Source organism: Oryza brachyantha, chromosome 7 (assembly GCF_000231095.2).
Source record: "Oryza brachyantha chromosome 7, ObraRS2, whole genome shotgun sequence".
In the NCBI taxonomy this organism is placed as follows: Eukaryota; Viridiplantae; Streptophyta; class Magnoliopsida; order Poales; family Poaceae; genus Oryza; species Oryza brachyantha.
Genome location: NC_023169.2, coordinates 12,952,337 through 12,966,138, shown reverse-complemented (window position 1 = coordinate 12,966,138; position 13,802 = coordinate 12,952,337). Strand labels below are relative to the sequence as shown.

The following is a 13,802-nucleotide window of genomic DNA, read 5'->3' as shown; positions in this document are numbered from 1 at the left end:
GACCCATAAGGGTAAAATAGATATTGCATGCGCTCGTCCATGTGGCAGAAATGGCAAATAGTTAAGAACGTTTCTCATCGGATCCAATGGCAATTGTGTAATGACAGTTGTAAAGATGGTATTCGAAGAGATGTCATTTCTTATAGTGGCAAATAGTTAAATTCTTCGTATTTAAAGGGTATTTTGTTTTTTTCATCCAAAATAATTTGTGAAAGTACAAAAATACCTTGCTCTATTTAAAACCATGCAACCCCTTTTTCTGGTCTATCCGGTCTGTCCAGGACAGCAACAGAGAGCAAAAAATTAATTCTCAAGCAGCAGCATGCATTGAACTGATTTGCAAACACAAAAAAACAGCCATTGAACTGAATTGCAAACACAAAAAAATCCCAGGCATTCATCATCATCATGTAATAACAAATACATCGCATAGTATATCTCCCAACAACAATAATCATCAAAAATCAAAATCAACCATCTCATTCATCATCACATGATATCTCCCAACACTAATAATCAACAAAAATCAATCTCAACCATGCGTGGCGGCGGCTGCAGGGGGGACGGGGCGGCGGCTGCAGGGGACCCGGCGACTGAGGGGGGCCGGCGCAACGCCGGACGAGGAGGTGGCGTCTGGAGGGGGCACGACGATGTACTGGTGGAGTCGCCGGGGCGCGGAGGTCGGCCGCCGAGGCCGAGTGGGCGCGGAGGCCGGGGGAAGCGGCGTCCCCGGCGGGAGAAGACGGCGGTGGCGGTGGCAGATCGGCGGCGCTGGCTCGGCGTCGGCCTCGAGTCGGTGTGTCTCGGTGTGGTGTGGGGAGGAGTTCGATCTACTCCAGAGAGAAGCCACGATCTATTCAGAACAGAAGAGGGGTAATTTATACTTTTCGGGTATTTTTTATGCTAAAAAAATCAGAATACTCTTCAAATACCTGAGAGTGGCATTTTGTTAAGAGTCAGAGAAGGAGGGTGGTATTTTTATAAGAGCTCAGTAGAGGGTGTCATTTTGTTAAAGCCACTCCATAGGAGTGGTATTTTGTTAAATTTCTCCAATGCTTTCTGGGTTACCGCTCCTTCCCGTTTCATGATTCTTCTCGTGTAAGATACTCCCTCCATTCCATAATATAAGCCATAACCACCATTAACCTAAAAACCAACAAAGAGTTCTACCTTGCATGTATGCATGCATGTAATCTGATTGAATGTTTTAATGATAAAAAATGTGCTAGTTAATACATATTCACATGCACGCCTTATATTATGGGATAAAGTAAAAAGTGGTTATGTCTTATATTATGAAATGGAGAGAGTAATTGTTACTACTACATTTCATAAGGCAAGATGTATGATTTTTTTAACGTTTGACTATTCGTCTTATTCAAAAATTTTATATAAATATAAATATGATAAGTTATTCTTAAAGTTCTTTCGATAATAAAGTAAGTCACAAGCAAAATAAATGATATTTCCATAATTTTTTTGAATAAGACAAATGATTAGACATTGCAACCAAAAAAATCAAATATCTTACATGATGAAACAGAGTGAGTAATAACTTCTAAAATAGGGGCTTTTAACTTTTTTTTTCACTCTTACGGATTCTCATAACTGATTTGCCACTGGATCCACCTGTCGTAGCGTTATGAGGGCCCACATATCATAGACTATGGTGGCAAATCTGTTTTGGCCACTCGTAAGAGTGGCAAAAAGTTAAATTTCTCTCTAAAATATATAGTTTGGAATTACTAAGACATATATAACTTAGTCATAATGTATATTTTAATAAAAATAAATATTTATTTGTAGTATATATTTAATTAAAAATCACGATCAAATATAAATTTAGAAGATTGTATCGTTGTCCTAAAATAATAAGAATTATCAAACTGGATGGAGTAATTTTCTAACAAGGGTAACAATAGTAAGATTGTACTCCTATTTGGTTTGTCACCCTACCGAAAATTTACGGGTGTCTAGATGGTGCTAAAATTTTTTAGTACATGTCACGTCGGATGTTTAGACACTAATTTAAAGTATTAAACATAGACTAATAAAAAACCAATTTCATAAAATGAGAGCTAATCCGTGAGACAAATTTTTAAGCCTAATTAATCCATAATTAGTAAATATTTACTGTAGCATCACATAGACTAATTATGGATTAATTAGGCTCAATACATACGTCTCGCGAATTAGTCTAAATTATGAAATGAGTTTTGTAATTAGTTTATGTTTAATACTCTAAATTAATGTCCAAACATCCGATGTGACAGGGACTAAAAATAAGTCCATCTTTCCCAAACCACCATAGTAGTATCAAAAGTTCTCTCTTCAAAAACTACCAAATTAGCCTCTAAGGTAGACAGCCCACTACTAAATTTTGTGTAACATTGATATATCAAATCTTGGTAAAGTTAATTTAGTAACAAAGCAAAAGCAAAAGCAAAAGCAAAAGAATCCTTTTGTTCACAAATCACAAGGATTGTCAGGCCTTGGGTTAATAGGTTCAATCCCAGTCGAAGGCTATGAACACTAGGCTTAAATCGAAGGGTTAATTTGATTCTGCCATTGTAACTATACTTATTCAGAGAAATGCCATTACAATTCATCGTCTGTATATAGATATGATATTTAAATTTTATAAAATTAAAATCATGTCATCGTCGTCACGTTTTTCATCTCTTTCCTTATCAACATGTGAGGCCCAGCTGTCATATTCATCTTCTTCTCTCCCATCTTTACATTCCCCCTCTTTCCACCGGCAAACTCACATGGGCAGGCGGCACAATCGAACGGGCCTTGAGACATGAAGCTTCCCTTCCCCTGAATGTGCAACTGCTACTGCTCTTTTCTTTTCTTCCGTCGCCACCATCTCAGCTCTTGTCGTTTGTCCTTCTGCAGACGAATCTACAGCGGCTCGTTGGCAGGGGCTGCCATGCCAAGATCCTTCTCCTGCCCCTAGCTCATCACAGCAAGATTATATCGTGTCTTTAGAAAAATTCGAGCTTTAGATCGTAGAGTGTATAATGGCAGTCTTTTTTTGGTTTGGATATGTTCTTGTTTGATTCTTAATTTGCGCCGGGACGTGAAAAATGAGCAACTTGATGTGCCAGCCGCCGCTCGAGCAGCAAGGACTCGCTCGACTGCGTGGGTGGCAGCGGCGGCGTGGATGGCAAGGACTCCTTCGACTGTGCTATCTGCCTGTGCAAGTCCACCGGTGGAGAGAGAGAGAGGGGTGGGAAAAGTGAAGAGGGGAAGAAGATGAATTCGATGGATGGATCCCACTTGTAAATGAGAAAAAAAATAAAAAACATGATGACAATAGCATGGTTTTAATTTTATAAAATTTGAGTGACATGGTTACGAATAGACAAATTATAATAACATTTATCTAAATATGTATAATTGCAATGGCACAGATCAAGTTAACTCTAGGCATTATATCGGCTATAATTAGTGCCTTTTCAAGTTGGTAGGCCAATATTCTATAATCCCAAAGATAAAAGTATATAATACCACCCTCATCATGCACACTAATTTTCTCACTTCTGTTTCTGTTATAAGCCAAAATTTAAAATTTTCACTTTAAATTTAGAGTTGATTTTAGAGTTTTTTCATCTAAGTTTATTTTTCAGCCTTAGCTTTTAAATCACTAAAAATACGTATGTCGATGATCTGGGTTAGCAATAAACTATAGGATGGCTAAAAGACGGTGTAGTCGATGGTTAGGATAAAGGCAGAGGTTACTCATGTTCATGCTCTCAGCTAATGAGATAATAACTACTCCTGCTAAGGTTGTATTTGGTTATGTATGATCGCGTGTCCTCTGTCTTCTCTTAGGAGTGCCACGTACCCCGTTATATAGCGGGGAATAGACTTAGAGGTCTATTCTAGGATACGGTCTAACCCGATACTTTTACGGTATGTAATCCATCAGTTACCGAACTCCCAGTCGATCCAGTACATATTTCTATTCGGTATCCCTATGACCGTATGTATACATGTAGTCTACAGATACCCCTAATATAGATATCTCACAACGTAAATAAAATTTTTATTCATAAATTATTTTTTACTTCCAAATATGTCGTTTGACTTTTTTATAAATAAAGCCAAACAATTACCCCTTACCCAATAGTGTCTTAATGTAATAATAATGAAATTGATGGTAACATATTGCACTCTTACATCTTCTACAAGAAGATTTTAATCTGTTAACCTTATGTTTATGCTTGAAAGCTAAAATTTAAATTTTTAATCTTAAATTTAGAGTAGATTTTAGATGTTTTTTCCATCGTACTTTGGTTTCCAGCCTTGACTTTTAAACCACTAATAATATGTATATATAAGTATTTTACATGGATTATTTTTTTCTAAAAAAAAATCACCCCTTTATAACGGGTTTCACGTAATTATGTGTGCAAGTGCAGCAAAAGTCGTGCAGAAAATTGAAGAACGGATCGAGAAACATTGGAGCGCATATATGGTGCTACAGTGTGCTATGTTCTAGTACTGTTGACCGGAGTCAACATGCAACACATGTACGTGTGGACTCAAGGCCGAAGGCTATCCGTGTACGTACGGTGGCCGGTCGTTAGGGTATAATCAGGAGTTGGACATTCGTATGTATGTACACAGGACCGTATCAGCGACACACTACAGGAGGCACTCGCAGGAAATCGAGCAGGATTCAGCCTGAACGTGGACGCGTACGCGTTGGTACGTGCAAAGGAGTCCACAGTACAGCTGATGTACCGATGGTTATCTGTACGTTTTGCTATTATAATTAAAACTCTCTCTATGTTTTTTATAAGATATATTGACTTTTATATTTACGTTTCACCATTTATCTTATTTCAAAAAATTATATAATTATTAATTATTTTATTATAATTTGATTTATTATTATGAGAATTTTAAGTATGATATATAATTTTGTATATTTGGATAAATTTTTTAAATAAGATGAATGATCACATATAAATATAAAAATTAACGGTATCATAAAAAAAATATGGAGGAAGTAATTGGTTTGGAATACATGGCATTGAGTTCTAGTGGGACAATATAAGTATAAATTTAAGATAGGTTGATACTTGAGTCCATAAAAATAGAACTTTTGTAAGGTAGAAACGCTAGCCATGTAGGGCTTACTTTTGAGAGGGAGCAGAGTGTTTTGTATACACTTTATAGACACGTCTTAATATATTATCAAAGTTAATCTATATTTAACAGTTTTGTCAAAGTTGCATTCTTTCTTGTGGGTGGTTTTCGGCAGCAAGGCAACATATAGACTGACAACAAACTTTATCTATATTAGAGGTATATTTTATTTCCGCTAACAGGTTTTGTTGTTCGGTTACTGTTACTCTTCAACCCCTGTGCATGTGCAGATAGGATTGGTCTCGTGTTATATATATATATATATATATATATATATATATATATATATATATATATATATATATATATATATATATATATATATATATATATATATATATATATATATATATATATATATTGTTTAGCACGAATTTTTTGAATTTTAAAAAACCACAAAACTAACCTCCTGCCGCCCTCCAGGAGGACGGAAGGTGACGTGGCAAACGGCCGCTCGGCCGTGAGGGACGGCCGGCAACAGTGACATGGTGAACGTTTCATTTAGGTCCTTTCCGCAAGGGGCAAACTACAAAAGTGTAGCACACGTTTGGAATTTTTCAAATGAATTGGGAATTCTTGAATTGAACCGCAGTTTGATATATATGTATAACGTATGTAATTAATTAGTCACAAATGCTTTGGTGGCTAAGTGTTTGCTATCCTCCTTTTCTACCTAGGAGACTAGAGGTCGAACAGGGTTTACGTTACCACGGTTAACCGCGTCCTCCGCGGAGGCACGGCTTCAGTAAGCCGCTGTAACCGAGTTTAAATTTTAGGAGAATTTAAAAAATTTGAGAAAATTTAATGAAAAAAATATATGTTGTATATGTTGATATATAGTGTAGTTTTGTCAAAGAAAATGAAAAAATATATTCCCGACGTAACTAAAAATCATAAACGAGTATTTCGGGAAACAAAAATTAAAAAATAGCCTATTGCAAGTAATATTTCATAGGAAGATGGTCAACAATATTTTGTGTTGGGTCATTATTACTTACACTAGACACTAGGGTACATAATGTTGAAATATAAATATATAACGATGGATATATGGAAAATATGTATAGAGAAAAATTATACATGCATCTTAGTACACATAATAGTTTTATAAGTAATAATGGATAGTAGGTATAGTTGTGACGCATCAATCAAAATGAAGTTATTGGTATGAATTATTTGATGAAAGGTGATATGACAGTGTATGTTTGTATGCTGCAATATTAAGAATTTAGAAAATATCATGTAAAACTTTTCTTGTTTTCCCTATAACATGTCCTATTTTTCCTATGTTATAAATATAGTCACAAAATATTTTTCTATTTTTCATGTATTTTTTTAGATTTTTTAAAGTTTTTTTTGCATTTGACATCACACCCGTGGTCTCCTCGCGGTAACCACGTTTCGGCTAAAAAACCACGCGGGAAGCCACGGTAACCGCCGTTCTCATGTGTTGTTCCAGCAAGTAGTTACCGTGGTTACCACGGCAAACCACGTGGTAAGCCGTGAAAACCGCGCGAGTTTAAATTCAATTTTTTTGGATTTAAATTCATCACGGTTTTTGTAGTTGCCGTGCGGTATCCGCAGTTTTGGTGGGTTGCGGGGTAAGGGGAACCCTGAGGTCGAATCCCCGTCAGAGCAAATTTTTTCTTGGGTTAACAAAAATAGAAGAAAATATGCTCTTATAGGATTCGCGACCTCTAGTCTTCTTGAAGGAAGAGGGGAACACTAACCACTATGCTAAGATAGTAGTTGTGATTAGATAAGTACATACATTATACATATATTATCAAACCGCGATTCAATCGAAAAGAAAAATTCCCGGACACACGCAACATTTTTGTAGTTTTCCCATTTCCATCCTCTGTAAGGGTGGAAAGGACCAAAATGAAAAATTTTCCGTGCCACCGTTGCCGGCCGTTTGCACGTCACCTTTCCGTCCTCCTAAAGAGCGGTAGGAGGTTAGTTTTATGATTTTTTGAAATCCAAAATTAAATTTGTAAATTATTTAATAAATAAACTTCAAAAAATTAGTGTTAGCACTTTCTTCCTTCGGGCCCAGCCGCCCAGGCCCGGACAGTGACCCATACATTAAGGGCCAGGGCCAGGAGTGCCATCTAACATGCAAGGAATCCACGAGGCCCAAAGGAGAAGGAATGAGCACATACTTAGTCTAATAGGCCAATTAGCACATTAATTGAGCGAATATTTACTACTCCATTCGTTTCATAACATAAGATGTTTGAATTTTTTGGTTAAAAATATCATTTATTTTGCTTGTGACTTACTTTATTATCAAAAGAACTTTAAGCACAACTTATTATTTTTTATATTTATACTAAATTTTTAAATAAGATGAATAGTCAAATATTACCGAAAAAAAATCAAAAATCTTATGAAAACGGAGGTAGCAGTAGCTAAAACCCAAATTTCTCAAATCTACCCACTCCTTACCTCAACTGCCTTCGCCTTCGCCCCACCCTCTAGTGGCAGTTGTTGGCTTAGCCCAGGAATCAAACTACCGGGGAGCGACTTACGATCTCCGGCAAAGACTCACGCGAGTGTACACACACACGAGCAGCAAACAAGAGAAAATATACACTGAAAATACACACTCTGGCGACGAACACCACTTTGTTCTTTTTTCACTGTATTGCTTCTGCCACTTACAAACTGATGAATACACGGCTTTTATAGCCTCGCACACAGGCAAACGACTAACAGCCCGGCCACATCGTAAGCACGATCATGAGCCACTAACTCATGCACGATCTGCGCGCCTCACGCGCAAGCATCGCTCCTCCAAGCTGACCACAACACGTACGTGCTCCACTAACCTGCATGTAGCTAACTAATTTGCCGTTACTCCTTTTTTTCTCTAGACTGACTTAGCTGCTAGTCATGCATGCAACACATGCATGCACTAATCACTAGCAATGGCTAACTCTACATGCAACCTGAACTAATCACAGCCTACATGACACACATGCATGCATTTACTTCTAGGATCCACGTGAACAGATCACGTGCCTATCTACCATCAACTAGTGCAAATATTTAAAACATGTACAAGTCAGGATTAGTGCTAATAGCAGTCGCACCTCCCCACCACGCCGCAGGCGCCGTTAGGCCACCCCCACCTCTGGCCGCCGTGCCAGGCCTCCACGTCTCCACCCGCGAGGCCCTAGTCGGGGTCGGCGGCACACTGGGTCGAGGTCATTCTTCCCCAATCCGGCCCTAACCCACCCCGTTGCCAACTATACTAACTAGAGAGGGTCAGGGAAGCAGCTTTCCAATTAATCACCATACAGAAACAAAGAAGAAATGGTATAGGAGACAGTAAGCTGCAAGGGTGCAACATACAAAAATTCTTCAGAAAATGGTAAAAGAGTGAGGAAGACAGTACATAGAGCATGGTTCTCCAAACTGTTACACATGACATCAAGCTTACTAGCATATAGCGAACACAAGTACAATAAAACAAGACATAAGCTTCAGAACATCATAACATACCCTCCGAAAGGCCCATGCATTCTAAGAAGGTAACTCATGTACCATCTAAGATTTAACAACATTCTTGAGAACAACACAAAGAAAGAGGCTTCATCCGACTACAATAAAACAGAGCATAATTCTTACTAGAGATCAGATTGGCTGCCCCACTGCAAACATGGTTCTCCTTAATTAGGGCGAAAAGACAATTTTGCAATAGAAGAAGTGGAGCTGCATGCACCCTCTTCATGTTAGCCATTAGCGCCCATTAGTTAACAGCTCAGAGAATAATGGAACATATGGCAGATATGGCAAGTACAAATCATGTCCGAGTATGCCTATAGCACGCACTTTCTTGAGATCCATTTGATATGCCATCAAAACATTGCTCGATCCATAAACAAGGAAGATCAAATTGCATTCCGGATGAGCAGCAATGACATGATAGTCTACATCTATTCGATAATTCTTTCCTCCAAACAGGCTCGATGTGCTAATGATATGCTTTAAGATCCAATTATTTGTACCGTACTCCTCAAGAACCCAAACTGACAGCTTGGTCTCAGGTAGGTCAATAAAAGCACATAGGCGACCTTGACTTTGATGAATTACGGCAGTTTCACCATCAACATCCGGCAAAGGAATTATTCTCCATTTCTTCGCCTCCATGTCGACCGCCACAATCTCAACGTACGTGACAGAGTGCAGAAAACCATTAAGGAAAACACTCCTCCGCTCGATTGAAGGAACAAAATAAACCTCATCGTCCCATCCAATTTGATGGAGACTCCATGATCCAGCTTTCGACGAATAGATCCCCACCTGCGTGACGTAGTCATCGTCCTCGTCCAGGACCACGTACCCGACCACATGGAAATGCGAGGAGATGGCTGGATCGAAACACACGCTGGCGATGCGGATCTCACCGATACTGTAGCTGGAGTCCGGCAGCATCACCCATTCCTCGGTCGCGGGGTTGCACACGGCATAATGGAACGGCCCAGCGCCACCAGACTGGGAGCAGCGGCAGAGGAGGAGACCATTGCAGCAGTCCAGGACGGTGAGACCGGCGAACGGCGGCAGGAAGGAGAAGGACGGGTAGATGAGAGGAGCGCCTCTCCCGGTGACGTTGGTGAAGTGGTGCGCCGAGTGAGGGAAGCGGTCGAGGCTGTAGCTTCTGTAGAAGAAGCCGGATAGCGTCTGCGGCAGCTTCTTGCCGTGCCCGTGGTCGGGATGAATCGGCGCCAGGACCGGCAGACGCACTTGCATCGGCACAGGGAGCGGATGGGGAGGCGGCGGAGGATCTCGAAGGTGAGCTCGTCGACGAGGCTGTCCGCCGGGTTCCATTCTCCATCAGGTGAAGCTACGGAGCAGGATTCGCCGGCAAGAACAGATCGAGCATGTGAACAGTGATCAGATGGGGATTACTCAAACAAAGCATCAAAATGACAAAATGGCAGAGAAACCAAATTGTCCAACAAATCAACATCGTGGATTTGTCAATCCATCGACTAAACGAACAAATCTGGGACGCAGATAAGTAGATCGGGAACCTGCAGATGAATGCAGCTTGCTGGGAGACACGAAGCAAATGCAGCTTGGCCTCGGCAGCCCGGCACGCTCGCCGTGGAGACCGTCGTACTGGCCGGCAACCTGGCTCTCACCTTAGCCCTTCCATTGCGGTGGCTGCGAGCTTCCTTTACTTTGCTGCCCGTTGCCCGCCGTTCACCGTTTCACCGAGAAGAGGCCAGAGGAAGTAGAGGCGGGGCGGGGACGTACAGTGTCGCACTGTCGCTGGCATATATATACGCGGGCCTTTGCTTCGTGGTTGAGAATCTTCGAAAGAAGTGTTTCATCGGAGGTCGAAAAGAGTTTTTAGACACGAATAAAAAACGAATTTCACGGCTAGCCTGGATACCGCGAGACGAATCTTTTGAGTCTAATTAATCCGTCATTAGCACATATTGGTTACTGTAGCACTTATGACTAACTATAGACTAATTAGGCTCAAAATATTCGTCTCAAAATTTCTTCCATAACTGTGTAATTAGTTTTTTGGTTCATCTATGTTTAATGCTTTATTTAGGTTTCCAAAATTTCGATGTAATGTTTTTGAAGAAAAATTTTGGAAACTAAACAAGGCCTAACTTTATGGCGCGGTACAAGTGAAGTCCATAAATTTAGAAAATGCACGTTTAGATCCATGAACTCATTTTAATGTCTAAAATAGATTTGGATTGTATATTAAAACAAGTTAATGGACCTGGATGGTTCATCAAAATAAGTTTGTGCACGTGGATGGTACAATAAAATAAGTTCATGTATCTAAACGTGCGTTTTCTAAGTTTACGAATCTAAGTGGCATCACGCCAAAAATATAAGTACCGGCCATATACTTTATCATATTTTTTTATTGAAAATGCTACGGGAACCGTCAAAGTCACCAACGACGGCATACAACTACTAGGCCGCTTTCGGCAGACCCTCCAAGATAACTTATCCTCTTTATTTTTTGCGCACGAAGCGCGTTTCCCAAACTGTTAAACGGTATATTTTTTACTAAAATTTTCTATAAAAAAGTTGTTTTAAAAATCGTATTAATCTTTTATTTTTTGCAGTGGACACAACTCTCACCTACACGTGCAATCACAAAAAAGAAGACCAACCCAACACAGAGTATTTTGCGGCACCCGCAAACACAGTATTTTAGGCCTAGTTTAGTTTCCAAAATTTTTTTAAAAAACATCACATCGAATTTTTGAAAACCTAAATAAAGCATTAAACATAGATGAATCAAAAAACTAATTGCACAGTTATGGAAGAAACGACAAATCTTTTGAGCCTAATTAGTCCATGATTACCCATAAGTGCTACAGTAACCAACATGTGCTAATGATGGATTAATTAGACTCAAAAGATTCGTCTCGCGATTTCTAGGCTAGCCATGAAATTCATTTTTTCATTCGTGTCCGAAAAACCGTTCTGATATCCGGTCAAACATTTAATATGACACTTCTCCCAAAATTTTTCTCAATCTAAACACCACCTTAGTGCCCTTTTCTCTTGCTTTTCTCCTGGTTATCCAACTGATTACAATATGCACATATTTATAATACAAACTAATGACTCATGCACACAGGCAGCTTCCACTTCGTAAGCACACAACGTCCCACGTTCAGATTTCTTGGCCGCAGCTCCACAAGGTTCTGGAGGCGCGCTTGCTTGCGCCTCACGAGCAGGAGCATCGTTGCTGCTGCATGCAACTCCACACGCTAGAATCCAAAGCAAGCTAACTTTGCATGCATGCACAGCCTATACCCCTTCTTACTCTAAACGTGCACGCGATCAAGGCTTGGCTAATCATCAGGCATGGCCGCTGATGACCCACATGCATGGCTGAACTCAACTTCTAGCCACTCATCTGCCCACTTTGCACGCATAAGCATAAGACTAAATTCCAACGTGCATGCATGATTTACTTGGCTGCCAATCTACTACAAGCACTCTCTGTCACTTTGTGCTTCTCGGGAGATTAGCTCGCTGCGCCACAACTAACTAATGCATGCAGCTGACAACTTAGTTGTTGTTTTGGATCAGAGACTTTTTTACAGTACCTTATTATATCGGATGTTTGGTTAATTTGGAGTATTAAATATAAACCGATAACAAAACTAATTGCATAAATAAATGCTATTTCATTAGACAAATTTTTTTAAGTCTAATAGCCACGATTAGCAAATGTTTACTATAGCATCACATTAATTAGGCTCAATATATTTGTCTCGTGAAATAGTCCAGAGTATGAGGTGGGTTTTATTAATAGTCTATATTTAATAATGCTAATAGTGTCCAAACATTTGATGTGGTAAGAAGGGAAACCTGAACTTTTGCATTGTACAACAAGTGCACTTCATCTGCTTGGGTTTTAGGTTTACATGCATGATCTCTACAATCAAACTCCTGTACTATATGGTGGTATTTTATGAGGTAACATTTTGAATCAATTACTAATGCATATATCTAATGAGCAAAAGTGAAATTCTGATTTGGAGTAAAAAAAGCAAGAAGTATCTACATCAAGCTATTTTCTTACCGACGGCAATAGGTGTTGCTTTTTACAATGATGGTTTCTATAGAGAAAAAATGACTTCCAAGTTTCTAATTGTTCCATTCACTATAAATTGGTATGGTTCTATATTGATGATTATACTTTTGTAATTATATCAACTCAAATCCTATAAAATTAACACAAGCTGATCTTGTCGAGTTCAGACTGAGTTTGAAGCTTCTTGATCTGCACGAGCTTGAATTCAACTATTGAGGGTCCATGCAAAAAGAGGAAGAAGTTAGTAATGGAGAGTTTAATTTATTATGAATACTTAATAAAGCACCCTTTGAAAACTAATCCTTGTTTTCTTCTTGCAATTGTTAGACTTGAGTTTTACTCTCATTCTTCCTCTTGTACCTCGAGGTACCAATATCTCGCGGGTACCAAATCGTTTCTAATCATTAGATCCAACAGTACACATCCTACTTAGCTAGATCTAATGGTGAAAAACGATTTGGTGCCTCGAGATACCGGTACCTCGAGATAAAAAAGAAGGATAAGAGTAAAACTCGGTAGACTTAGAGGTGGTTAAATAGTAGTTCAAGGTAATCCATTTATTAGAGATAAGTAATTTGTTCTTTTCAATGTTCCCATAGAAATGCTTCATATGGTTTCTGTCCATTGGGGATTATATGGAAATGAAATTGCTCACCTACCATCATAGGGAGCAATTTATTGGTCATGTATAGTTTGATGCATATTTTATTGGAGATGGGTTTATAGGTATACTTTGATGATGTACTGATCATACATGCTGAGATAAATATTAGTACTATTTAGAAATGATGCAAAATCATAATCATGCGGCTTAAGTATGTATATTGTTTGACTAGGTTTATGATATTCAAGGACTAAGGCATTGCAACCATTTGATACTTTCTTTGCAATATGGCAATATGGAAGAAAGTATTATCGAATATATTATAGCAGTAACGTTAGTATGGAATTAGCTCATCTTTAAGTAAGCTATGTTTTTGACAGTAGATAGATATCAGTCAATGATCAAGATAGATGGCCAACTTATATAATTAAAAATAAATTC

At 39.0% G+C, this 13,802-nt stretch overlaps 1 protein-coding gene across 1 annotated transcript; it reads right to left on the bottom strand.

Moving 5' to 3' along the window:
* Positions 1-8,498: 8,498 nt before the first annotated feature.
* LOC102700448 (putative F-box protein At3g23950) lies at positions 8,499-11,897 on the bottom strand. The gene is given in 4 exon segments (XM_015839174.1): positions 8,499-9,884; positions 9,887-10,015; positions 10,206-10,305; positions 11,790-11,897. Coding segments are annotated over 4 exon segments (1,311 nt in total). The 3' UTR covers positions 8,499-8,910.
* Positions 11,898-13,802: the final 1,905 nt, after the last annotated feature.